This window comes from Rhinopithecus roxellana, chromosome 16 (genome assembly GCF_007565055.1).
Source record: "Rhinopithecus roxellana isolate Shanxi Qingling chromosome 16, ASM756505v1, whole genome shotgun sequence".
Lineage (NCBI taxonomy): Eukaryota > Metazoa > Chordata > Mammalia > Primates > Cercopithecidae > Rhinopithecus > Rhinopithecus roxellana.
Genome location: NC_044564.1, coordinates 113,304,489 through 113,331,862, shown reverse-complemented (window position 1 = coordinate 113,331,862; position 27,374 = coordinate 113,304,489). Strand labels below are relative to the sequence as shown.

Below are 27,374 nucleotides of genomic sequence, written 5' to 3'. Positions count from 1 at the left end.
ATATGGTTTAAACAATAAGAGAAAATATTCAATTTTATATCAATATACGTTATTTTCACATTAGATTTAAAATTATAGTAATGTATATTATTTTTTACCAATGATTATCATTCAGAGCCTTTTAAAAAATGAGTGAACCAAAGTTTTGTGATTGAGATTTTCTGCACTTGACTTGCTATTTTACCAATGTTTAATTTTAATTTTTGTATTTCCAGATGTTGAAGTTTGCACTGCTTTGAAAGAAAGAGGATATGTTTTCAGCATTGAAATATCGTGCAATAGACTATTTATATGAGGTAGAGTGTTAGTGGCTTACTGTCTATTTACTGACAATTATGATGTAAAAAGTGTTAACTACATTCAATATAGGTTGAGTATCCCTTATCTGAAATGCTTAAGATCAAAAGTATTTCAGATTTCTGATTTTTTTTTTCAGATTTTGGAATATTTTTATATATATAAAATGAGATATCTTGGGGATGGGACCTGAGTCTAAACACAAAATTTATTTATACACCTTATCCACATAGATTGAAGGTAATTTTATATAATATTTTAAATAACTCTGTGCATGAAACAAAGTTTGTGTACACTGAACTAACCATCAAAAAGCAAAAGTGCCAGTATCTTCACCACTCATGTGGCATCATATTGGTACGCAACAGGTTTTGGGTTTTGGATTTCAAATTTTTGGATTAAGGATGCTCAACTTGTTTATGATAATTTTGCAGTAATCCTTAGATTGTTTATTAGTCTAATTACTTTTAGATTTATTGAAAATTATTTTCCACATTTAATATCTTTAAAATGCCACTTTTGGCTGGGCGCGGTGGCTCACCCCTGTAATCCCAGCACTTTGGGAGGCCGAGGCGGGCAGATCACAAGGTCAGGAGTTCGAGACCAGCCTGGCCAACATGGTGAAACCCCGTCTCTACTAAAAATACAAAAAATTAGCCGGGCATGGTGGTGGGCATCTATAATCCCAGCTACTTGGGAGACTGAGGCAGGAGAATCGCTCGAATCCAGGAAATGGAGGTTGCAGTGAGCAGAGACTGCACCACTGCCCTCTAGTCTGGGCAACAGAGCGAGACTTCATCTCAAAAAAAAAAAAAAAAAGCCACTTTTGGAAGGAAATTATTAAATTAAAATAATCAAACAATTAAAATCAAACAATTAAAATAAATCCAAAGCTGTCAGGAGAAAAAAAATGGAAACTCTTGACAAGTTTGGCGTGATTTTGCTAACAATCTGGAGTGATCTTTCTTGAAATGAGTGGAGAAAAAAGAATCCCAGTTATCTTTATAAAATAATACTAATAGCGTGCATTGACCACTTTCTGTGGGACAGATCCTTTACCCTTCTGATGGATTATATTAGGGTGGTGCAAAAGGAATTGCCGTTAATTTGCCATTAGTTAATTAAAATGGCAAAAGCCGCAATTACTTTTGCACCATCCTACTATCATTTTATCATCATAAGTACTTTGTGAGGCAGATACTATTATTTTACAGGTTTTACAATTTTATAGGTTAGAAAACTAGTTTCCACATAAGTTAAATAGCTTTTATAATTGTCAGAGCTAAATTTTGAGCCCAGACATGTTGTTAGGAAACTAATTAGAATAACTGTCATACAACAGTTTGTTGTTCTTACGATCTTAGTTGACAAGTTAAATTTTTTTCTTTGTAACACTGACCCCATCTACCAAAGAAAAAAATTACTCCAGTATAACAAAACTGTGCTACATTTTACAGGAAATGAGAAAGACATGGAGGCATCTTCTGGTTTTATTCCCTCATAACTGAGAGAAGCAAATGTGTAGTTAAAAGTATCCATGGTAGGAATCAAAAGTCATCATAACAAAACATATGTATTGGCCACTTGCCAAATTAGTCTGTATTCAAACATCCTGAAACTTTTTTTTTGCCCATGGTATTTTGGTTTCTTCTGGTATGCGACACTCCATGATATAATACAAATACAATACTAATCAATGGCAAATCTTGCAAAAGATGGACTTTGGCCGGGCGCGGTGCCTCAAGCCTGTAATCCCAGCACTTTGGGAGGCCGAGACGGGCGGATCACGAGGTCAGGAGATCGAGATCATCCTGGCTAACACGGTGAAACCCCGTCTCTACTAAAAAATACAAAAAAAAAAAAAAAAAAAAAAAAAAACTAGTCGGGCGAGGTGGCGGGCACCTGTAGTCCCAGCTACTCCGGAGGCTGAGGCAGGAGAATGGCGTAAACCCGGGAGGCGGAGCTTGCAGTGAGCTGAGATTGCGCCACTGTACTCCAGCCTGGGCGATAGAGCGAGACTCCGTCTCAAAAAAAAAAAAAAAGATGCAGGACTTTGTCAAGTTTGTGAAAACAGTATTGAGGAACCACTCAAATAACAAGTAAGGATATTATGAAGATCATGCAAAATTAGATCAGTTGACAGACAAGAGGAAGAGAATGGTTTGAATATCAAAGGAGTCAGAGATGCCTTGGGAAAATCTTCAAACATTTTCTAAAAATATTTTTTTCATGATCAAAGGTGAAGCAATGAGTAGTATCATGCATATCATCATATAGTACAGTTTGTGGGAAAATTATGACAAAAAGTAATAATTATAACTAATTATAAATGAAATTTTGTTATGAAACTTTTTATAACTTTCATTTTTTAGATTAAATACTAATCGACCTTTTTTTTTTTCCTATTTACTGTGAATCTTTGGTCCTTATTTGATATAAATTACCATAAGTAATCTTTTTCTCTTCACCACTTATCCTTGGATAATAAGGACTTCTTACTGAATATGTTACAACACCTTCAGCAAACATTAAAAAGTCTTGGGAAATAATGCAAGACATTATCATTTGTCCAAATACATAGAATAATGAATTATGTGAGAAATTAGAATCACTGCGGAAGGGCTTCACAGAAGAGATATTGCTTAAGATGGGCCTTGAAAAATGAATTGGATCTTGATAGGGAAGAATAACAGGACATTTTCAGAGGTACAGTGTAGACCATGGTGTTAACCAGGGAGTGACCACTGAACATTAAGGGAGGTAGTGAAGAGACTAGTCTATTTAGAGAGGCTAGTTAGAGTAATGGAAGATAAAGTTGGAAAGTAAAGGCAGAACCAAATTAAAGAGAACACTGACTCATTTACAAACTTATTAACTGATTTAACATTCCTTTAAATAAACAGTTCCCTTTATTAGATAAGTTTTTAAAAATTAGAAATGAATTTGCTGGTTGTAACAAAGGAAATAATCCAAAGATAAAACGAAAGTTAAGACATCCACATTATACTGTTTAGTGAAAAAAAGCACATTGCTAAGTGATATGTAAATAATATGATCCTGTTTTTTGTCAACTACTTACACATGTATTTTAGCTTAACCTAGAAAAAATACCTGTAGGAGAATACATCAAACTACTACTGATATTACAAGGGGCCTTTAATACATATTCAGTAAACCATGTTGTAAATACATGTGCCATCATCCAGGCTTTGTTGTTCCATTTATAGATCATAGACAGGGTAGATTTAGTATAATTCTTAAGGGCCCTGGGATTTTCAGAATGGTAAATGAGCATTAGCTTCAACTTAAAATCACCAACTGCGTTACCTTCTAGCAAGAGAGTCAGCTTGTCCTTTGAAGGTTTGAAGCCAGACATTTGACTTCTCTCTGGCTATGAAAGTCCTTGTTGGCATCTTCTTCTAACAGAAGGCTGTTTTGTCAGAACACACACAACATTTATCAATTAATTTGCTATCTTATATGGTGCAGTTCATGCCACCCCCAAACAATTACAATGGTAACTAACATCAAAGACCACTGATCATAGATTATCATAACAGATAGAATAATAATGGAAAAGTTTCAAATGTTGGGACGGTTACCAAAATGAGACACAGGAAGTGAGCACATGCTTTTGGAAAAATGGCACAGACAGATTTGCTCATCACAGGGTTGCCACAAAGTTTCAATTTGTAAAAAAAAAAATCTGCAGAGCACAATAGAATAAAGCACAATAAAGTGAGGTATGCCTGTTGTTGTTGTCATTGTTTTTTGTTTGTTTGTTTGTTTTTGAGATGGAGTCTCACTCCGTTGCCCAGGCTGGAGTGCAGTGGTGCAATCTCGGCTCATTGCAAGCTTCGCCTTCCGGGTTCACGCCATTCTCCTGCCTCAGCCTCCTGAGTAGCTGGGACTATAGGCACCCGCCACCACGCCCGGCTAATTTTTTGTATTTTTAGTAGAGACGGGGTTTCACCATGTTAGCTAGGATGGTCTTGATCTCCTGACCTTGTGATCTGCCTGCCTTGGCCTCCCAAAGTGCTGGGATTAGGTATGCCTGTTTTTTATAAGGAGCATGTATTACCTTTAAAGAAATATCACATAAGTTTCAAAGTATAATTTTAATATATTCTGAATATTGATAGATAAATAGTATATGTTAAAAGATTTTCTAATCTTTCTTTCTTCCACAGAATGTAGTTAGAAAGAAGTTTTACAGAGATGCTTTATTGCTTCGAATCCCTTCATGTTTATATCAAGATGAAAGTTACCATGTAGCAGTTACTGATAATAAATTTAGGAGGCCATGGACAAGAGGTATGTTTGTTTTCATTTCTTAAAAATGTGCTTTAAAAGCCATTTCAGAGTTTAGCACAGTAAATTATTAAGAATATGCAATGCTTTACTAATTTCATCGTATCTATTCATGTCAGAATTCCAAGAAGTTAACAACGTAGTATTTTTGTTATAGAATCTAGGTAACTATATAAGGAATTGGAAAGCTTATATTCGATATGAATAAACCAAATAAAAGATATGTAGATGATGAAGACTTAAAATAGTCTAACATTGTAAACATTTGGTTTATTATAATAGAATTTTTCTTGACTATCTGAGGCCTACTTCAAGTTGTAATGGCACACCAAATATAAAATTATTTTTAAGCATATATGTACAAAATAGTTTTTTGTTTGTATCAAGTCATGTAGTAAAGAAGTAGCCTCCTTGGAGGAGTCAAGTCAGTCAACAGCATTTACTTGGTATATATTATGTACCAAACACTGTTATAAGTACTAAGGACACAGTTACTTAAAAGACATAGAAGTAGTCTCTGCTCTCAGTGGGTTTTAGACTGGTAAGGAGGATACAGCAATAAAACCATTAAATATGTAAACTAGTATCTGATATTGATAAATATCTAGAGAAGAGACAGTAATGCTAAGTGATATGAAATTGCGGGAGTAGGGAGTGCTGTTTCCTAAGATGGTTAGGGACATGTCTCTCTGAAGAGGAGGACATTTGAGTTGAGACCTGAATGGTGAGAAAGCAACAACCATGAAAAATATGGGGGAAAAGCCTTTTAAGCAAATGCAAAGTTCCTGACTCAAGAGTGAACTTGATGTGTGTAAAGACCAGAAAATTAAGCTATTGTGACTGGGTAATGAAAAACAGACTGAGAAGTAGGCAATTTCTGAATAAGGCTTTGTAGGCCATAACAGGGAGTTTGTTTGTTTATTTATTTATTTTTTATTACAGCTGCAATAGACTGACTGTGTCCCCCCAAATTTATATTTGAAGGTGGGGCCTTTGGGAGATGACTAGGATGGAGTCCTCATGAAAGGGATTAGTACCCTAATAAAAGAGACCCCAAAGAGCTCCCTTGACTTTTCTGCCATGTGAGGCCAGTAAGAAGACAGCCACCCATGAACCAGGAAGTGGGCCCTCACTAGACACTGAATCTTCTGGTGCCTTAATCTTGGACTTCCCAGCCTCCAAAGCTGTGGGAAATGAATGCTTGTTGTTTGAGCCACCCAGTCTATGATATTTTTGTTATAGCAGTGTAGACTGACTAAGACAATTGTGGATATGGAAAGTCACTGGACAATTTTAAGAAAGGGAATGATATAACCTGATTTATGCTGTAGAAAGATAGTTATGATTGTCTGGAGGATAGAAAGGGTGGAGATTAGGAGTCAAGAGTAGAGACAGGGAAATCTATCAGGGAGCTATTTTAGTAGCCCAGAATCTAAACTCTGGATAAAATATTATAGTGTCTTGGACAAGGCTTATAGTAATGGAGATGTGAGATGTGCTTAAAATCTAGCTTATTTTACAAATTGTCAACAGTGAGGGTATTACAAAATAGAATAATGAAGATTTTCTTCTAGGTTTTTGACCTGAGAAACCAGGTAGATGACAGTGCCATTTCCTAAAATAGGGAAAGGCTTATAGAGAAGCCAATTTGTGGCCAGAGTCAATAACTCTGCTTTGGCCAGATTATTAGGCATCTAAATGGAATCATTAAGAAGGCAATTGGTTATATTAATTTTGAGCGCAGCTGCTCAGGACAGTTCTCTGGGTGGCCTTGGCCTCCTTTTCTCACTTGAAGTTCTTAAGAATAACTATAAAATGTGCTGAGAATGCAACATTCAGAGATAAAGGGGGAGCTGGCCAGAACAGCCTACGCTCTGTCCTTCAGTTCTTTAGCCCAGCACGTCCTTTGACCTCAGAACATCAAACCCAGGTGGACTGCTTTCTGGGGTTCTTCAGCTGCTGTGCAAGTGTGGCACATGAAGACTTCATTTGCCCTGGGCAGCTTTCCCGAGACTTACGGGACCAGTTCACAATGAATCCTAGGCTTCTGTTGTCCTTTGTTACCTATCTGTAAGTAATACATCTACTTCATGTAACTTCCTGTGTATGGGTATTCTGTCTCACCATACTCAGACAAGTTGGTAATCAGTACACAGTGAACCTGCTTCACAAGCTGGAGTTTCAAATCGGAGTTTTCAATATGCAAATTACACATAAACCTGTGAAACTAGATGAAGTCACTGAGAGCATGAGTATAAATAGATTAGAAGGCCTAGGACAGAGCCCTGGAGCACTCCAAAAGTTAAAAGTCTGATGTAAAAGGAGTTACCTAAGAAGCAAGACAGGAAAATCAAATGATTCTGGCGTCGAATTCTAAAGAAGAAAGTGCTTCAGGAAGGCAGTAGCAGTCCAATGCATTGGGCTCGTGTTAAAAGCTCAAGTTATCTGAGGATAGTGAGTTGACCATTAGCTTGACTAAATGTAGGTCATTGATGACTTTGACAAGAGTGGTTTCCCTGGAATATTGGTTATTAATATGATTAGAATATATTTGGAGTGTGATAGGAATATATTGGAATGTGATTGGAGTATGTTGAGAAGATAACGGGAAGTGGGAAAGTGAGAGAATGAATTTGAATATTTGGGGGAATTTTGCTATGAAGAAAAATTTTTAAATGATGGACTAACTTATGGGAGAAGTGGAGTAAAGAGTTATTCTTTTTTGTTTTTGATGTGTGGTTTTTAAACAATACATGATGAGAGAGACTGTAAAATGTTTGCCAATGGAACCAATTTTGGTAAAAAGAGAATAAGACAATGCAGGAAAGAAAAAGGATAACAGGAGTAAAGGGGGATAAGTTAGTATTCAGTAGGAACTAAAATAATTCTTCCCCTGTGTAGATAGGAAGATAGGGTTTGTAGGTACTTATGCCAGTAAGTTGGTAGAATTGGTGGTGGAAAATGAGGTAGTTCTCTGTATCAGTTTTCTATGTGAAGGTAAGGTCATACACTGAAAGTGGATAATGAAATGAACACTAAAGATTTGAAGGGATAATGTGTGAATTAGCTGTCTTAAAGAGCAAGAAAGCCAGTTTTGTTTTTGTTTCTTTCTTTTTTTTTTTTTTTAACCTCATCTGTGGTCAAGAAAGCCAGTTTTATTAAGGGGTATACTATTATCATCTGTCAATGTTGGGTGGCCATTTGAAATTTATGGTCATAATTTGGAATGAGTTCCTTTAGCATGGCTGGGTGATTTTTTTTCCAGTAATTTTCAACTGTTTTAGTGTACATACACAGAAAGTGTAGAGTAGGGGTTGTCCTAAGTTGGTAGAAGAGAAAGAGAGGCAAGAGAATCAAGAGTCTTTGAAAGCAATGGTTATGGGACTGGCTATGGAACCTAAACTATTCTAAGCCATCTGCATGCCACATTACGCCACATTACATTTAATCTTTATAACAACACTTTGAAAAGGCTATTCTTCCTAGTTTGTACATTAAAAAAAAAAAAACAAAAAAAAGGAGGTGCAAAAAGGTTCAGATATTTACGCAATATCATATAGTTAATAAGTAGCAGTCCAAGGATTAAAATCTAGGCAGAGTGTTTCCAGAACCTGTACTCTTAACCACTAAACTTTTTTCTTTTTTTATTTTGATATGGAGTCTCACTCTGTCTCCCAGGCTGGAGTGCAGTGGTGCGATCTCAGCTTACTGCATCCGCTTTCCAGGTTCACGCCATTCTCCTGCCTCAGCCTCCCCAGGAGCTGGGACTATAGGCGCCCACCACCACACCTAGCTAATTTTTTTGTATTTTTAGTAGAGACGGGGTTTCACCGTGTTAGCCAGGATGGTCTCAATCTCCTGACTTCGTGATCCACCTGCCTCGGCCTCCCAAAGTACCACTAAACTTTTGTATTTTTTTTTTCATGTTTTTCAATGAGGCACAGGCTTAGATGTTAAATGATTTGTTCAAGATAACAAAACTAGTAAGAAGTAACACTGGTGGTAGGTAGAACACTCAGTTGCATATTCTGGTAGTAGTATATGACATGGTCTTTCTCCTTAAGGAACCAAGAATCTACTTTGGGAGATAAGCTATATACACACACAAATTTATTTATTTATTTATTTATTTATTTATTTATTTATTTATTTATTTATTTACAGAGTCTCACTCTGTCACCCAGGTGCCCAGGCTGGAGTGCAGTGGCATGATCTCTGCTCACTGCAACCTCTGTTTCTCAGGTTCAAGGTATTCTCCTGCCTCAGCCTTCCAAATAGTTGGGACTAGAGGCATGCACTACCACGCCAGTTAATTTTTGTAATTTTAGTAGAGATGGGGTTTTGCCATGTTGGCCAGGCTGGTCTCAAACTCCTGGCCTCAAGTGATCCGCCTGCCTCAGCCTCCCAAAGAGCTGGGATTACAGGCGTGAGCCACTGCGTGCCACCTACAATTTTAAATATAGGACTGTATATGGTTGGGTCCCCAAGTGTTACTGACAATATTATGGCCCTTCAAAGAGAATGTATCAGCTTGAGCTGGAAGGGTTAATAGAAGCTTCATGAGGTATAGCATGAGCAGTTGAAAAGGACTATTTGGAATAGTAGTGCTGTATAAGCAAAAGAGAGGCTATAAAATGAGGGTGACATGTTCATGTGATATTGTTCTAACTGTAGTTGATTGAGGGGCAGGGGTAGGTTGATGATAATGAGGATGACTATATAAATATTTGGAATCAGGTATCACTTTGGCAAAAAATACATTTGTGAACGAATAAAGATAAAATCATAATGTAAAAGGTGAATGTTTGACTTTCTTGAATTAAGTATAAAAGGAAATTCTGGAGATTAATGTTTACCATTATTCTTTTTAGTCTCAGCTGTTTCAGTTCCGGGAATGACAGATACCTCAGTCTTGGACCAATGGAAAGCAAGTTTCTTTGTGGAGGATTTCCTTGAGAAGTATGTATCCTTAATCTCAAATTTCTCTTTTACATGTAGAAGAAGATAAACACTAAGTTCTCCAGATACCTAAATAGGAAAAATCTCTTCCTTTATTTCTTCATAAATTTTCTTCTTTTATCTGAAGAAAAGGTCCTAATTTGAACCACAAAGGAGTGGTTAATAAGGGTGACTTATATCTTCTGTTTTAATTAGTAAACTTTCAATTAGTTTATCAATTAGTAAACTTTCTGTAGAAAGTAGCTATAGAAAGTCCATTATATTAAAATTAGTATTTTTTCTCCTATATTATAAATTCAGATTTAAGGCTATTTTGTAATATATTTGGTCAAAACATTATTTATTATTTAAGCATTCATTAAATATTCATTATCATCCTATATATTAGATACAAGATACAAAAATGAATAAGACATAGTCTTAACCTTCAAAGAACACAAGAAAACAAGGAATAGAGTTTTATAAAGAAATAATTACAATACAATGTGCAAAGTACAATGACAGAGATAGGAACCCAGAGCATAATATGAGGAAGAACATCTAACCTGTTCTACATTGTAAATGTAGACATAAAGTAGAAATTTTGGTGCAATTTAATAATTTACTCTTTTGCTTCACTTCATGCACAGAATGCTGATCTGACCTAGGAAAGATTTTGTTATTATTCACATTTTCAAGTTTCTGTAATTTAAATTTTCCTTAGTTGTGCTTAAAAGAAACAAAAAAACATTGAAAGGTGTCTAGACTCTGGATACAGTGAAGCCCAATATACCATCTCTGTCATCTAGGAATTTAAAGTCAGGTTAGGAAAATAATAGATAAACATAGAAAAAATTAACAATGTAAGAATTAAATGATAATATAGGATGACCAACATAAAATCTATTACAAGGCATCTAGTCAATTAGAAGTATATATCATATGAGTAAACTCCTAGCAGCGAGGAAACAGAAAGGTATAGTGAAAAAAGCTCTGCACTATGAATTAAAATATGTAGCTTTTAAGCCTTGACTGGAAAAGTCAAGTGCTAACTACTTTGTTGGTCATTTTACCTGTGACCCTCATTTTATCAGTATGATGATGATGGATCAGTTCTTCTCAAACTTTACTGTACATATGAATCCCCTGAGGATCTTATTAAAATGCAGATTCTGGTTCAGTTAGTCTGTTTTGGAGCCTGAGATTCTGCATTTCTAATCTATTTCTAGGTGGTATTGATGCTGCCAGTCCAAAGACCTACCTTGAGTGACAAGATGCGAGATGATCTCTAAGATCCCTTTTCACCTTATGAGTTACATTGGTAGAGCTGTGCATTTGTAACTAGGAGAGTTCAGCTTCACAGAAGTAGGAATTGAGCTTGGGCTGGGCAATCAAAGATAAATTAACTTGAGAGAAAGCATTTTGGGCAGAGGAAACAGTATGTCTCCAGGCATAGACACGGGAATATGCAATAAGTATTTAGCAAAGGCAATAATTAGGCTAGTTTGGTGAAAACTAAATTATTGTTCATAAGGTAAAAAAAGATCTTAGAGATCATCTCGCATCTTGTCACTCAAAGTAGGCCTTTGGACTGGCAGTGTCAATACCACCTAGAAATAGATTGGAAATGCAGAATCTCAGGCTCCAAAATGGACTAACTGAATCAGAATCTACTTTCTGTCTATTGATTTGCCTATTCTAGATATTTCACATAAGTGGAATCATACAATATGTGCTTTTATTGTGACTGGTTTCTTTTACTTAATATAATATTTTCAGGGTTTATCCATGTTGTCACATGTATCTGTGCTTTATCTCTCTCTCTCTCTCTCTTTTTTTTTTTTTTTTTGAGATAGAGTTTCTCTCTGTCACCTAGGCTGGAGTGCAGTGGCGTGATCTCAGTTCACTACAACCTCCACCTCCCAGTGATTTAAGTGATTCTCCTGCCTCAGCCTCCTGAGGAGCTAAGATTACAGGCACCTACTACCACACCCAGCTAGATTTTTTGTATTTTTAGCAGAGACGGAGTTTCACCATGCTGATCAGGATGGTCTCGAACTCCTGACCTCAGGTGATGCACCCACCTCCGCCTCTCAAAGTGCTGGAATTACAGGTGTGAGCCACTGTGCCCAGTCCATTCATAACATTTTTTTACCACCTGAAATTATGTCATATACTTATTTGTCTATCTTCCTGTTAGCAGATAAGCTCCATGAAGGAAAGAACTTGTTTGGTTTAACACCCCATTCCCAGTATCTAGAATGGTGTTAGCACATTGTAGACACTCAATAAATAGTTTTGTTAAGTTTGCAAATTAATAAATAGGAGTAGATGAACTTACTCAAAAAGAATGATATAGAAAGAAAGCAAAGATAATCTAGAGTAGAAACTTGGGAAAGACCAGTGTCTACAGGTTATGCAAAGAAGAAGGCACCAGTGAAAAGGGAATAAAGGTAGATGAGGAGAGCTGGGAAACACTGATCTTCATAGATCTTTTATATCTACGGAAGGAAAATTTACTAGGTAGTCTCAAAACTGTAGTACCAATAATTGTTACACAGTGCTGACCCTGTCAGTAACATTTATTTTAAAAAGACAGCACCTATGTAAGCACTAAGTTAAGTATATAATGATCCACATAGGAACCAATGATCTTAATGAATAATACGGACATGGAAGAGTTAAAATATTTTTTCTTCTACCTTGTATTTTGTTAGAATACAGGATAAATTCTAAAGCTTTCTCCGTCTGTGATTTTAAGATATGACACAATTGGTCTTTTCTCCAATTGGAGAGTTACATTGATTTTGGTTCTTTCAGTCTGCACAAGAGAATTATTAGGGCTGAAATATTCCAGGATATCAGGAAAAACTAAGTTGCCAATAATATATTTATATATTGGAAGATCTCTTGTAATGCCAGCCATTCTAATGGTATGATACAGATAAACCTGTATCAATCAGGAAACAGGTAAGGGCAAGGTTAAAAGAGCCAAAAAGATGTCCTCAGGACTAGCAACAGTAGGAAGTTGAAACTGCCTTCGCAAAAACTGTAACTGAGGAAATTATGACAGTGAAAGAAATCAGACCTAACTGATTCCATCCTGCCTGTAACCTTTAAGCTGTCCTTGTTCATTCCTGGGTGTAGGCTGAACTAACCTTGGGAAGGAATTTAGTGTATGATTTGACTCTGAAACAAAATTGATAATAGCCCTTTCCTGAAAAGACTCACTTTTTGCCTGGGGGGCCAGACTGCCTTTGTAGGACTAACAAATTCGCTATGAGATTAGAAATTTTGGTTTAGGGGTCATGCGGCCTCTGGCTGCAAGAGTCTGACCCTCTCCAAATTGCTCCTCAGGATAACATCACTATTGTAAAACCCAAGATCAGGGTTTGAGATATTTTGCAGACCCTGCACTCTACGGTTCAGCTGATACCACCTAGCTGGTAATCTGGCTCAACCAGTTCTGCGATCCCACCCAGGAGCAGAAGACCCCAGGAAAACCTCACTTCCACCCCCTATATTTCCATCTCCAACCTGACCAGTCAGCACTCCCCACTTCCCAAGCCCTTACCTGCCAAATTATCTTGAAAAACTCTGATCCACAAATGCTCAGGGAGACTGATTTGAGTAATAATAAAACACCGATCTCCCACACAGCCGGCTCTGCATCTCTATCCATTGCAATTCCCTTGTCTTGATAAATTGGCTTTGTCTAGGCAGCGGGCAAGGTGAACTCGTTGGGCAGTTACAAAGTTGTTACCACCCTAAGATTGAAGGAACAAGGTGCCTGGGCAGTTACCAACCTAGCAGGGACTACAGGAGCAGGGCTGACTGACAGAAGATGTAACTTTTGGTGGAAGAGTGCAGCCAATTCCAAACTGTGGCCCAACAGAGAAGGATTTGGGAGGAATGATATTGTAACCTGTCTCCCTCACTTTTGATCTTCTGCCAGTGCTTTCCATGGCTGAACCCAACCAGAAGCCAGAGGACAAGGAAGCTTGGTTAGTTCATAGAGGTTAGCTTCCCAGGTTATGGAACAGAACATGAAAGGCTGGGTAATTTTATTGAGGAACAGACACTGAATATCCAGCACAAGGGTAGTTTGGCAATGTGTGGCAAAACCTAAAAATCTGTATACTTTTAACTTCATCATTTCTGTTTTTAAGAAACATATTTGAGATTATTAGTGCATATAGATGTTCTTTGCATTGTTGCTCATAATAGCAAACAATTATAATGAACTTAAATTTCCAATAATAGAGAATTGGTTGAATAAATTATGATTTGCTGATACCCTATTTATCCATTCAAATATTAGGTGAATGTATATAGATTGACATGTAAATGTGTTCATGCTTCATTTTTTTACAGAAAAGAACAGGTTATAGAATACTGTTGTCATTTGTCCACTATTGTTTGCAGATTTTTTTAATTGAGAAATTTACAAAATTTTTATATTCATCTTGAATGATGGGAATATAGATGTTTCTTCTCTGTGTCTGTTGGAACTCGATAATTTTTTCCACAGTGGACATATATTATTTACTAATAAAAGTGTTTTAAAATAGGACGTACATAACATTAGTAATTTTATACTGTCACAGAAAAACAATTACAAGAATGGTGACCCAGATTAATTGTGAATTTGAGGAATTTGTTCCAAGTTCAAATCCAGACTCCCAAATTGAAGTAGAGGAGGTCAGTTTATACAACCACATGGACTACAATGAAGTCTTTACCCCTGTCAGTTGTTTAGAAAAATATTCAGCACTTCAAAAACAGAACCAAGGTAAAACATTTATTTTATATTGTTGTGAAACATTTCTTACTGATATACACATATTCATTTCAGTGAGTTTTTTTGTTTGATTTGAATGAAAAATTTTTTATTAAAGATCCACCTGCATAACTCTAAGTTTTACCACATTAGGGCAGTATTTCCTCATTCATATTAATCCTCTTTGTAAGTTGGGTAATTTTTTAGTTTAAGTTGTCTGGGCCTCAAAACAACCTGCAGAGATTTGATCATAGTGTGCCTTCAACATACTGCTATAATGATATTGGCATCTTTTACAGATCCCATGATATAGCAATCCAGTGTAATATTAAATTACTATATTATGAAGTGATTATTATATTTTAGTTTTTACAACATAATAAATATTTTCAATCTCATCTAATTTATGCAAAAACAAGGTTCAAAGTGGAGATGGAATAGTTCCAGTATTAAGTTAAGAAATATACTCAGTTTTACAAACATACTGTCAAAAATAATTAAAAGTAGGCCGGGCATGGTGGCTTACTACGCCTGTAATCCCAGCACTTCGGGAGGCCAAGGCGGGTAGATCACCTGAGGTCAAGAGTTTGAGACCAGCTTGGCCAAAATAGTGAAACCCTATCTCTATTCAAAATACAAAAATCAGCCAGGCATGGTGGCAGCACCTGTAATCCCGCTACTCAGGAAGCTGAGGCAGGAGAATCACTTGAACCCAGGGGGCGGAGGTTACAGTGAGCCAAGATTGTGAGACTGCATCTCAAAAAAATAAAATAAAATAAAACAAAATAAAATAAAAGTATATTTTATTCAAACTTGATTCCAAATGTCTCATCTTACTAGAGGGTGTTGAATTCTTTCAACCATGTAAAAACTTGCTGAGGATTGCCTTTCTTGTATGTATAACAGTCTATTCTTTTTTTTAATTATAGAACTTAAGGTTCTATTATGTAATTATTACTATCATTTAAGAAATGCTATAGCTTCAACATGAAAAATAATTTGATTTTTTTACTGTTATTTTTATGTAGATATATAAATTATGTATAAAAATTTTAGTATTGGCAAATAGCTGTGCGATGATATATATAGAGAGAGAAATTTCTCTTATAGTTGGAAGAGATATAGAGATTAGTTGTATTAAGGACTAAAACTTGAGAGCATGATATAGTAGAAAGAACCTGAATTTGGAGTCAGAAGACTTGAGTTTTCAGTCCAAGTCTACTCTTAAAAAGTGGAACATCACTTGAGGCCAGGAGTTTGAGATCAGCATGGGTAACATAGCAAGACCCTATCTCCACATAAAGATTTTAAAAAATTAGCCAGGTGTGGTGGCACTCCTATAGTCCTAGCTACTTGTAAGGCTGAGGTGGGAAGATTGCTTGAACCCAGGCATTCAAGGCTGTAGTAAGCCATGATCATGCCACTGCACTCCAGCTTGGGTAACAGAGTGAGACCCTGTCTGGAGACAAAGAAAATTTTTATGATTTTAAATTTTCTTCTATAATTTATTTCTTTTATTTATTCTTCTATTTTTAAATAATTTTGTGGGGATAAACTAATATATGTAAGTTTATATAAGTATATTTAACGAGATGGCTTGTAAAAACTAATGGGTTACGCAAACATAGCTATTATAAATGTGGCAAACTAGAAGCTACTATCAGCTAGAATCAACTACTGACTGACAGAAAGTATGCTTGAATTTGCCAAATGCCATATCCTGTATTTCCTCAGGTATCCTGTGTCACCGGACATCACTTTATAAATTTAGATTTTCAATTTTATTTATTTTCTTTGCAATTATATCAATTGCTGCCAGATTTGTAGATACTTTGGTCTTATTGTCTAAATCAAAAGAAACATAGTATATTTTTGGATTTCTAAATATGCTATGTCTTATAAGAATTATAAATAATTACTAAATTATAATTTCAAAACACATATCTTTAAAACATAAAACAGTTGCTGGTTGTCTTTTATGGTTGTTGGTTTATTGATATTTACTAATTTTTCTACAATGTTCCCATATTGTTAATACATGAAACTGTTAAGCATCCCTCTAGATATTCTGGGAACATACAAGCAAATATAAATGTAGCTTTTATTTTTATTCTTAAAAATAAAGTTAGGCCAGTCACAGCAGCTCATGCCTGTAATTCCAGCACTTTGGAAGACCAAGGCGGGTGGATCACCTGAGGTCAGGCGTTCGAAACCAGCCTGGCCAACATGGTGAAACCCTGTCTCTACCAAAAATACAAAATTAGCTGGGCGTAGTGGCGGGCACCTGTAATCCCACCTATTTGGGAGGCTGAGGCAGGAGAATCACTTGAACCTGGGAGGCAGAGGTTGCAGTGAGCCGAACTCACACCATTGCCCTCCAGCCTGGGCAAGAAGAGTGAAACTCCATCTCAAAAAATAATAATAAATAATAAAAATAAAATAAATAAAGTTGCATATGCATATAGTTTAGAGAGTCAAATAGTTTGTTAAAGTTTATAATAAAAAGCAGTAATCATACTTATGGTTTAAAATGGTGGCACAGAAGCAAGCTGGCTTCACTGCTCATACAGAAAACCAAAAACGAATATACAATGTCCAGATTTTCACTAGCAACAACTCACATCTCAAATATGAGGATGAGACAGATCCTAGGGACACAGAGAAGTGAAAAAACTTCAAGCAGATGGTAGGAGAATCCAACTTCCACATCCATGATGCCCCACCCTGCCCATTCTGCCTGACAACAACCACATGGAAAATCTTCCCCCAACTCATGGTTTCTATGCTGGAAAAAATGAGAGTGGAATAGTTAACTAGCTTTCCCTCCATCTTGGATTCCCTGACAGGAGACTGTTCTTTCTTTAACCCATGGAAAGCATCATGACTGCCTGAAAGGAGAGACAAAGAGGGGAGAAGGGGCTACCTTCCCCAGCCTTTCCAGGCAAAGGAGCCGATTCACAGCAGCTAATTTGTGCCACAGGTCCCTTGAGCACGAACCTCTAGCCAGACTTCTGTCACTGTTGGGATAATGTTTTTCAGACTCTCCCATCTAGAGAAGACAGTGCCCTGACCATTCACTAGAGGCAAGGCAAACCTGGGCTTAAGATACCACCTATAGCCAAGAAAAGGCAATATTAGTGAAGATTTGCTAAGAAAATATATCCAATAAAAACCAAGACAAGTTGAACAGAGGAAGCTGGAATAAATAACCAATCCTTCAGTGCAAAGACATAGACATATATCCACAAGAAACAACACTGAACAGGGAAATGCGACCTTTGCAAAAAGACAAAGCAAAAATCCAGTGACTGACCCTAACAAGAGAGTCATTTGTGAGCTCTCTGACCAAAAATTCAAAAGAGCAGTTTTAAGGAAATTCAGTGATCTCTAAAATAATACAGAAAAGCAATTCAGAAATTTGTTGGAGAAATTTAACAAAGAGAATTTGTTAAATTTTTAAAGTTAACTTTAAAAACTCAAACAAATTTTGGAACTGAGAAATACATTTGCTGAGCTGAACAACTCATTAGAGGCGCTCAACATCTGAATGGAACAACCAGAGGGAAGAACCAGTGATATTAAAGACCAGCTATTTGAAAATACAGTCAGAGGAGAAAAAAGAAAAAAGAAAGTGAAAGAACAAAGACTGCCTACAAGATATAGAAAATTACCTCAAAAACCAAATCTAAGTATTCTTGATGTTCAAAAGGGAGCTGAGCAAAGCAGGGGGTAGAAAGAAATAATACAAAATTTTCCAAAGCTTGAGAAAGATATAAATCTCCAGTACGGGAAGGTCTGATAATACCCAAGAGATTCAACCCAAATAAGACTACCCCAAGGTATGTAATAACCAAGCTCTCAAAGGTCAAGGACAAAGAGAGGATCTCAAAACCAGCAAGAGAAAAGAAGCTCAAAACCAGCAAGAGAAAAGAAGCTCAAAACCAGCAAGAGAAAAGAAGATCAAAACCAGCAAGAGAAAAGAAGCTCAAAACCAGCAAGAGAAAAGAAGCAAATAACATACAAAGGATCTCCAATTCTATAGTAACAGACTTTTCAATGAAAAACCGTACAGACAGGAGGGAGTGGAACAACATATTCAAAGTGCTCAAAGAAAAAAAAGCCCTCCAAGAACATTGTATCTAGCAAAATTACCCTTTGAATATGAAAGAGAAATAGTCTTTCCCAAACACTAAAGTTCAGAGAATTCACCCCCATCAGACCCATCATCTTACAGTAAATGCTAAAGGGGGTACTTCAGTCTGAAAGGAAAAAAAAAAAAATTAACATACGAAAAGAAAACTTTTCTTTAGTTATCCACTGGTAAAATTAAGTACATGAATACTTAATTTTAAGAATTCTCTAGAATACTGAGAATAATCTGTTACAATAATTGTAGTGTGTAAGCACTCATAACTCTAGTATGAAGCCCAATCAAAAACAATAACTATAGCAACCTGTTAAGAGATATAATATTAAAATATGTAAATCCAGACAACTTAGTCAAAATGTATCATTTTGTGTGTCTGTGTGTTTGTCTTTGTTTCTATTCCTTTCTTTGTAATCTAAAATATTATCTCTTTAAAATAACTTTTTATATCTATACAATGTTTTTTGTAACCCTCCTGGTAACCACAGCCCAAAAACCTACAATATATTCACTAAAAATAAAAAATACCAAATTAAAACATATTACCAGAGAAAATAACTTAACCACAAAAGAATACGGTAGGAAAGAAAGGAGTCTTAAAACAATCAGAAAATGGGCAACAAAATGGCAGTAGTAGGTCTTTACTTAATAGTAACACTGAATGTAAATGGTCTCAATTTTCCAAATAAAAGGCTTAGAGTGGCTGAAGGAATTAAAAAAAACAAGACCAAACTATATGCCACCTTCAAGAAACTCTCTTCACTTGTAAAGTCACACATAGACTGAAAGCGAAGTGGTGAAAAATCATATTCCATGTAACTGGAAACCAAAAATAGCAGGAGTAGCTATACTTGTATAAAATAGACTACAAATCTAAGACTGTAAAAAGAGACAAAGATGATCATGTTAAGCAAGAGGATATAACAATTATAAATATCTATGCACACAACACCAGAACTCCCAAGTATATAAAGCAAACATTAATATATCTAAAAGGATAGACGGCAATATAATAATAGTAGTGGATTTTAATGCACCATTCTCAGTAATGGACAGATCATCCAGACAGAAAATCAACAAAGAGCATGAACTACACACTAGAAGAGGCCTAACTAACATTTACAGAACATTTCACCCATATGATAGCTAACTTCATACCGTGTATTTTGTGCTGCAGAATACATATTCTTTTCATCAGCACATGGAATATTCTCCAGAATAGACCATATCTTATGCCACAAAATATATCTGAAAACATTTTAAAAATAGAAATAATATCAAGTAGCTTTTCTGACCACAATGAAATAAAACTAGAAATCAGTAACAAGAGGAACTTTGGAAAATGCACAAACACATGGAAATTATACAACATGCTCTTAAATGGCCAGTGAAAAAGTTAAGAAGGAACTCTTAAAATTTCTTGAAACAAATAAATGAAAATGGAAATAAAACATACCAAAAACTATGGGATATGGCAAGAGCCCAGTACCAAGAGGGAAGTTTATAGCAATAAATACCTGTATCAAAAAAGTAGAAAGACTTCAAATAAAATAACATTGCACCTCAAGGCACTAGAAAAGAAAGAACAAACCAAACCCCAAATTGGTAGAAGGAAAGAAACAATAAAGATGAGAGCAGACATACATGATACTGAGACTAAAAAATAATACAGAAAATCAACAAAATGAAAAGTTGGTTTCTTGAAAAGATAAAACCTCTAGTTAGATTAAGTAGGAAGAGAGAAAACCCGAATAAATAAAATCAGAAATGAAAAAGGAGACATAATAACTGAGACTTCAGAAATACAAAGAATCATTAGTGAGTATTATGAACAACTATATGCCAACAAATTGGAAAACTTAGAAGAAATGGATACATTCCTGTACACATACAACCTATCAAGATTGAATCATGGGCCAGGCATGGTGGCTTATGCCTGTGCCCTAGCACTCTGAGAGGCTGAGGTGGGTGGATCACTTGAGGTCAGGAGTTCAAAACCAGCCTGGGCAACATGGTGAAACCTCATCTCTACAAAAAAAATGTTAGCCAAGTGTGGTGGCATGTGCTTGTCCCAGCTACCTGAGAGACTGAGGTGGGAGGATTAATTGCGCCTGAGAGGTTAATGCTGCAGTGAGCTGTGATCATGCCACTGTACACCAGCCTGGGTGACAGAGTGAGACCCTATGTCAAAAAAGGAAAAAAGTTTGAACTATGAAGAAATAGAACAAGGTACCAATGATGAGTAATAAGATTGAAGCCATAATAAAAAGTCTCTCATCAAAGAAAAGCGCAGGACTTGATGACTTCACTGCCGAATTCTACCAAACATTTAAAGAACTAATACTAATTCTACTTAAATGCTTCAAAACAATTGAAGACGAGAGAGTATTTCCAAACACATTCTACAAGGCCAGCATTACCCTGATACCAAAACCAGACAAAGACACAACAACAAAAAAGAAAACTACAGACTAATATTAACAATGAACATAGATACAAAAATCATCAACAAAATACTAGTAAACTGAATTCAACAACACATTAAAAAGATCATTCACCATGATAAAGTGGGATTCATCCTAGGGATGCAAGGATGGTTCAACGTATGCAAATCATTAAATGTGACACATCACATTCAAAGAATCAAGAAGAAAAACCATATGATTATTTCAATAGGTGTTGAAAAAAGCATTTGATAAAATTCAACATCTCTTTATGATAAAAACCCTCATCAAAATAGGTATAGAAGGAACATACCTCAAAATAATAAAGGCTGTATATGATAGCTAACTTCATACTGAATGGGGAAAAATGGAAGGTCTTTCTTCTAAGGACTGAAATAAGACAAGTATGCCCATTTTCACCACTTTTATTCAAAATAAAACGTGAAGTCCTGGCCAGAGCAATTGAGCAAGAGAAAGAAATAAAGGGCGTTCAAATTGGAAATGAATAAATCAAATTAGCCTTGTTTGTAGATAACATAATGTTATAGCTAGAAAAAACAAGGATTTATGCAATTTACCATGTAACAAACCTGCACATGTACCCCTTGAACCTAAAATAATATTTAGAAAGAAAAATTTTAAAAACCCAAAGACTCCACCAAAAAAACTGAGTTGATAAATGAATTCAGTAAAGTTGCAAAACACAAAATCAACATACGGCTGGATGCAGTGGCTCACGCCTCTAATCCCAGCACTTTGGGAGACCAAGGTGGGTGGATCATCTGAGGTCAGGGATTTGAGACCAGCCTGACATGGTGAAACCCCGACTCTACTAAAAATACAAAAATTAGCTGGGTGTGGCTCTGTGCACCTGCAATCCCAGCTACTCAGGAAGCTGAAGGAGGAGAATCACTTGAACCCTGGAGGCGGAGGTTGTAGTGAGTTGAGATTGCACCACTGTACTCCAGCCTGGGTGACAGAGTGAGACTCCATCTCAAAAAAAAAAAAAAAATTAACATACAAAAACCAGTAGATTTATATACACCAATAGTGAACAATCTAAAAAAGAAATCAGGAAATCAATGCCATTTACAATAGCTACAAAAAATATGAAATACCTAGGAATCATTTTAACCAAAGAAGTGAAAGATCTATACAAGAAAAACTATAAAACTCTGATGAAAGAAATTGAAGAGGACACAAAAAAGGAAAGATATAATATTTCATACTCATGAATTGAAAGAATATTACTAAATTAATGTTGCCAAAATAACAATACTATCCAAAGCAATTTACAGATTCAATGTAATCCCTATCAAAATACCAAAGAAGTGAAAGACCTGTACAAGAAAAACTATAAAGCTCTGATGAAAGAAATTGAGGAGGACACACAAAAAAGGAAAGATAAATATTTCATACTCATGCATTGAAAGAATTAATATTGCTAAAATAGCAACATTGTCCAAAGCAATTTAGATTCAGTGCAATCCCTATCAAAATACCAAAGACATTCTCCACAGAAATAGAAAAATAAAACCCTAAAATTTAAATGGAACCACAAAAGACCTCAAATAGCCAAAGCAATCCTGAGCAAAAAGAAGAAAGCTGGAAGCATCACAATACGTGATTTCAAAATATACTCCAAAGCCTTATTAACCAAAACATCATGGTACTGGCATAAAAACAAACATATAAACCAATGGAACAGAATAGAGAACCCTGATATAAATCCACTCATTTACAGCTAACTCATCTTTGACAAAGGCACCAAGAACATACAATTAGGAGAAGATAGTCTTCAATAAATGGTGCCAGGAAAACTAGATGACTATATGTAGAAGAATGAAACTAGATCCCTATCTTTCACAATGAACAAAAATCAAATAAAAATGGATCAAAGACTTACATCTAAAACCTGAAACTATGAAACTGCTAGAAGAAAACACTGGGGAAATGCTCCAGGACATTGGTCTGGGCTAAGATTTTTTTGTATAGGATCTCAAAAGCAGAGGCCACTAAAGCAAAAATAGATGAATAGGTTTACATAAAGATAAAAAGCTTCTGCACAACAAAAGAAACAATCATAAAGTGAAGAGGCAACCCACAGAATGGGAGAAAATATTTGCAAACTATCCATCTGACAACAGATTAATAACCACAATATACAAGGAGCTGAAACAACTGAATAGCAAAAAGCAAATAATCCAATTAAAAATGGGCAAAAGATATGAATAGACACTTCTCAAAAGAAGAAATGGCCAACAGATATATGAAAAAATGCTCAGCATCACTAATCATCAGGGAAATGCAAATCAAAACCACAATGAGCTGACCAGGCACGGTAGCTCATGTCTGTAATCCCAGCACTTTGGGAGGCCAAGCTGGACGGTTCACCTGAAGTCAGGCGTTTGAGACCAATCTGGCCAACATGGCAAACCTCGTCTCTACTAAAAATACAAAAATTAGCCAGGTGTGGTGGTGGCCACCTGTAATCCCAGCTACTCTGGAGGCTGAGGCAGGAGAATTGCTTGAACCCAGGAGGTGGAGGTTGAAGTGAGCCAAGATTGCACCACTGCACTCCAGCCTGGGCAACAGGAGTGAAACTCCATCTCAATAAAAACCCCAAAACAAAACAAAAAAACGCAATGAAATATCACCCAAGTTAAAATGGCTTGTATCAAAAAGGTAGTAACAGATGCCAGCAAGCATGTGGAGAAAGGGGAACTCTTATACAGCATTTGTGGAAATGTAAATTAGAACAGCCACTATGGAGAACAGTATGGAGACTTCTCAGCTAAACCAAAAATAGAACTACCATATGATCCAGCAATTCCACTCTGGAAAAGAAAGGAAATTATATCAAAAAGACATCTGCACTCCCATGTTTATTGCAGCTTTATTCACAATAGCCAAGATATGTAATCAACCTAAGTGCCCAGTAGTGGATGAATAAACAAAATGTGGTATATCTACACAATGGAATATTATTCAGCCACAAAAAAGAATGAAATTCTGTCATTTCAGTAACATGAATGGAACTGGAGGCCTTTATGTTAAGTGAAATAAGCCAAGCACAGAAAGACAAATATTGTATGTTCTCACTCATGTGGAAGCTAAAAAAGTGAATCTCATGAAGTTAGAGAGTAGAATGGTGATTACCAGAGGCAGGGAAGGGTAGCAAGGAAGGGGGATGGGGGGGGAAAAGGACATAATGTATTTATTTATTTATTTATTTATTTATTTATTTATTTATTTATTTATTTATTGAGATAGAGTCTCGCTCTGTCGCCCAGGCTAGAGTACAGTGACGCGATCTCGGCTCACTGCAAGCTCAGCCTCCCGGGTTCACGCCATTCTCCTGCCTCAGCCTCCCAAGTAGCTGGGACTACAGGCGCCCGCCACTGTGCCCGGCTAATTTTTTGTATTTTTAGTAGAGACACGGTTTCACCGTGTTAGCCAGGATGGTCTTGATCTCCTGGCCTGTGATCTGCCCGCCTTGACCTCCCAAAGTGCTGGGATTACAGGAGTGAGCCACCGCGCCCGGCTTCATAATGTATTTATTACCACTGAACTGTACGCTTAAAAATAGTAAAGATGGGCTGGGCGCGGTGGCTCACGCCTGTAATCCCAGCACTTTGGGAGGCCGAGGCAGGCAGATAATGAGACCAACCTGGCCAACATGGTGAACCTCTACTCAACATGGCCACCTCTACTAAAAATACAAAAGTTAGTCAGGTGTGGTGAAACGTGCCTGTAATCCCAGCTACTCGGGAGGCTGAGGCAGGAGAGCCTGGGAGGCAGAGGTTGCAGTGAGCCGAGATCGCACCACTGCACTCCAGCCTGGATGACAGAGTGAGACTGTCTCAAAAAAAAAGTAAAGATAGTAAATTTTAATAGGCATATTTTACCTCAAAATATAAAAGTACAAAAAGAAAGATGGAAAGAACTTGGGTTCCTGAAAATATCGTCAAACTTGTTTTGTTTTTGTTTTTGTTTTCGAGTCAGAGTCTTGCCCTGTCGCCCAGGCTGGAGTGCAATGGTGCCATCTCTGCTCACTGCAACCTCTGCCTCTGGGGTTCAAGTGATTCTTGTGCCTCAGCCTCCTGAGTAGCTGGAATTACAGGCATATGCCACCACATCCAGCTAATTTTTTATTTTTAGTGGAGACAGATTTTCCCCATGTTGACCAGTCTGGTCACGAGCTCCTGGGCCTAAGTGATCCTTTTACCTTGGCCTCCCAAAGTACTGGGATTACAGGCGTAAGCCACTGTGCCCAGCCAAAACCCAGAGTTTTAATCTTTGGTATAATTCTTTGTTATATTCAGCCAAAGGTAATATTTGTATGCTTTTTAGTGTGTTTTTTACTTAGATTTTATAAACACTTTTCTGTGTCATTTTATATTTTCCACACCATCAATTAAAATGGTTGTATAACACTTTTTTTTTTTTTTTGAGATGGAGTCTTGCTCTGTTGCCCAGACTGGAGTTCAATGGCATGATCTCAGCTCACTGCAACCTCTGCCTCCCGGGTTCAAGCGATTCTCTTGCCTCAGCCTCCCAAGTAGCAAGGATTATAGGCATGCGCCACCACATTCAGCTAATTTTTGTGTTTTTAATAGAGACAGGGTTTCACCATTTTGGCCTGGCTGGTCTTGAACTCCTGACCTTAGGTGATCTGCCTACCTCGGCCTCCCAAAGTGCTGGGATTACAGGTGTGAGCCACCACGCATGGCCAACACTTTTCTTAAAAGCAGTAATTTCCTGACTTCATCAACCACCCCTTATTTTTTCACTCTAGAGGCAACCACTTTCAACTCTTTGAAACAGTTTGAAAAGAAACTATATTCCTTTTGTCATTTATTTATCTGTATGACATGCTTATACTGCTATTTCCTGATGTTTTTAGTTTTAGACTTTATATATTGACCTCTCACCATGAAAGTAAAGACGTCGCTGTCCTCACTCTTTTACACCGTCACTACCACGTCCCCCCACACTTCCTATGGTCTACTCTCCCAGTGTAGTTATAACTTTATACTCTCCCAGTGTAGTTATACAGTATTCTGTATTTACAGACTTGTGAGTCCTTAAATACTATTTGTAGCTGAAAATAGTATTGTGTTATTCAGTAATTTCTTTCTTTTACAATAGTCCCCCCTTATCCACAGGGGATACATTGCAAAATACCCAGTGGATGCATGAAATCACTGATAGTACCAAACCCTATACAATATATACAATGTTTTTTCTTATACATACATACTAGTGATAAATTTTAATTTGTAAATTAAGCCCAGTAAGAGATTAACAGCAATAAATAGCTAACAATAAAATTGGAGAATTAAGTAAAACAAAGTTTATTTGAACACAAGCACTGCAATACAGGGACAATCGTTCTGATAACTGAGACAGCTACTAAGTGACAAATGAATAGGTGGCATATCAGTGTGGAAACAGTGGACAAAAGGATCATTCACATTTCGGTGGGACTGAGCAGGATAGCACTATATTTCATCATGCCACTCACAACACTGTGCAATTTAAGGTATAAATCGTCTATTTCTGGAATTTTCCATTCAATATAGTATTTTTGGACTGCAGTTGACTGGGGGTAACTAAAATCTTAGATAAGAGGAGATTACTGTACTCTGTGAAGTTAATGCAGATTTTCTGGTTTTTTGTTTTGTTTTGTTTTCTATGTATTTGGTACATAGAACTTGATCCTGAAACTCTCCCCTGTTTGTCTAAATCTCCTCTTAATGCGTTGAAGCATCAAGTGTACCAATAGTTTTATCTTTGGGGATTTTAGTTCTAGAACAAGTCATTATCATCATCATCCCTGACGATTCTGTTCACTTCTTTCTTGTATTGGGCCTCCTGTTTCTTCAATCTTGTAGCTGCCAGTTTAGTCAGTTTATTCCCTCCTTTTAGTAGAGTACTTCTATTCATGGCCTCCTGAGAATAGGAATGTAGGTAGTAAATTTTTTTTTTTAACTTCCATATCCAAAAAGTCTTAAATCTATTCTCACATTTAATTGAAGTTTGACTAGTTATAGATTCCAGATTATATTTTTTTCTCAGAATTTCAAAGGCATTGTTCCATTCGATTCTAGCTTCCAGTATTGCTGTTGAGAAGTCCAGTGCCATTCTGATTCCTAAATATTTTTTATAAGATCTTTTCATCCTGAAAATTTTAATGATATTTTTCTTCCAGTGTTGTGAAATTTCACAATGGTGTGTGCTTTGTGGGTCTACTGTTATATATTAGGCTTGATACATGGTGTATCCTTCCATGTAGATACTTATGCACTTCAGTTTTAAGACATTTTCTAGAATTATTTCTTTGATGATTATTTTCTTTTGTTCTCTCTTCCTGAATCTCCTATTGTTCATTTATTGAGGTCTTTAATGTCTTTCAATAAAGTTAAAATTTTTCTTCATAAAGATTTTATATATC

General features: G+C 36.4%; 1 protein-coding gene across 2 annotated transcripts in view; it reads left to right on the top strand.

Annotated features, from left to right (window-relative positions):
- Positions 1 to 256: 256 nt before the first annotated feature.
- SHOC1 (shortage in chiasmata 1) overlaps positions 257 to 27,374 on the top strand; it is a 107,822-nt gene continuing 80,704 nt past the window's right edge. Inside the window, exons 1-4 of one of the 2 annotated variants that reach the window (XM_010361341.2) lie at positions 257 to 296; positions 4,488 to 4,611; positions 9,480 to 9,567; positions 14,154 to 14,338. In XM_010361341.2, the coding sequence (XP_010359643.1) occupies positions 9,503 to 9,567; positions 14,154 to 14,338 (250 nt within the window). In that variant the 5' untranslated portion in view covers positions 257 to 296; positions 4,488 to 4,611; positions 9,480 to 9,502. Of the gene's footprint in view, positions 297 to 4,487; positions 4,612 to 6,983; positions 7,090 to 9,479; positions 9,568 to 14,153; positions 14,339 to 27,374 lie in introns of those variants that run through there. The other variant, XM_010361340.2, reaches the window with a different exon arrangement.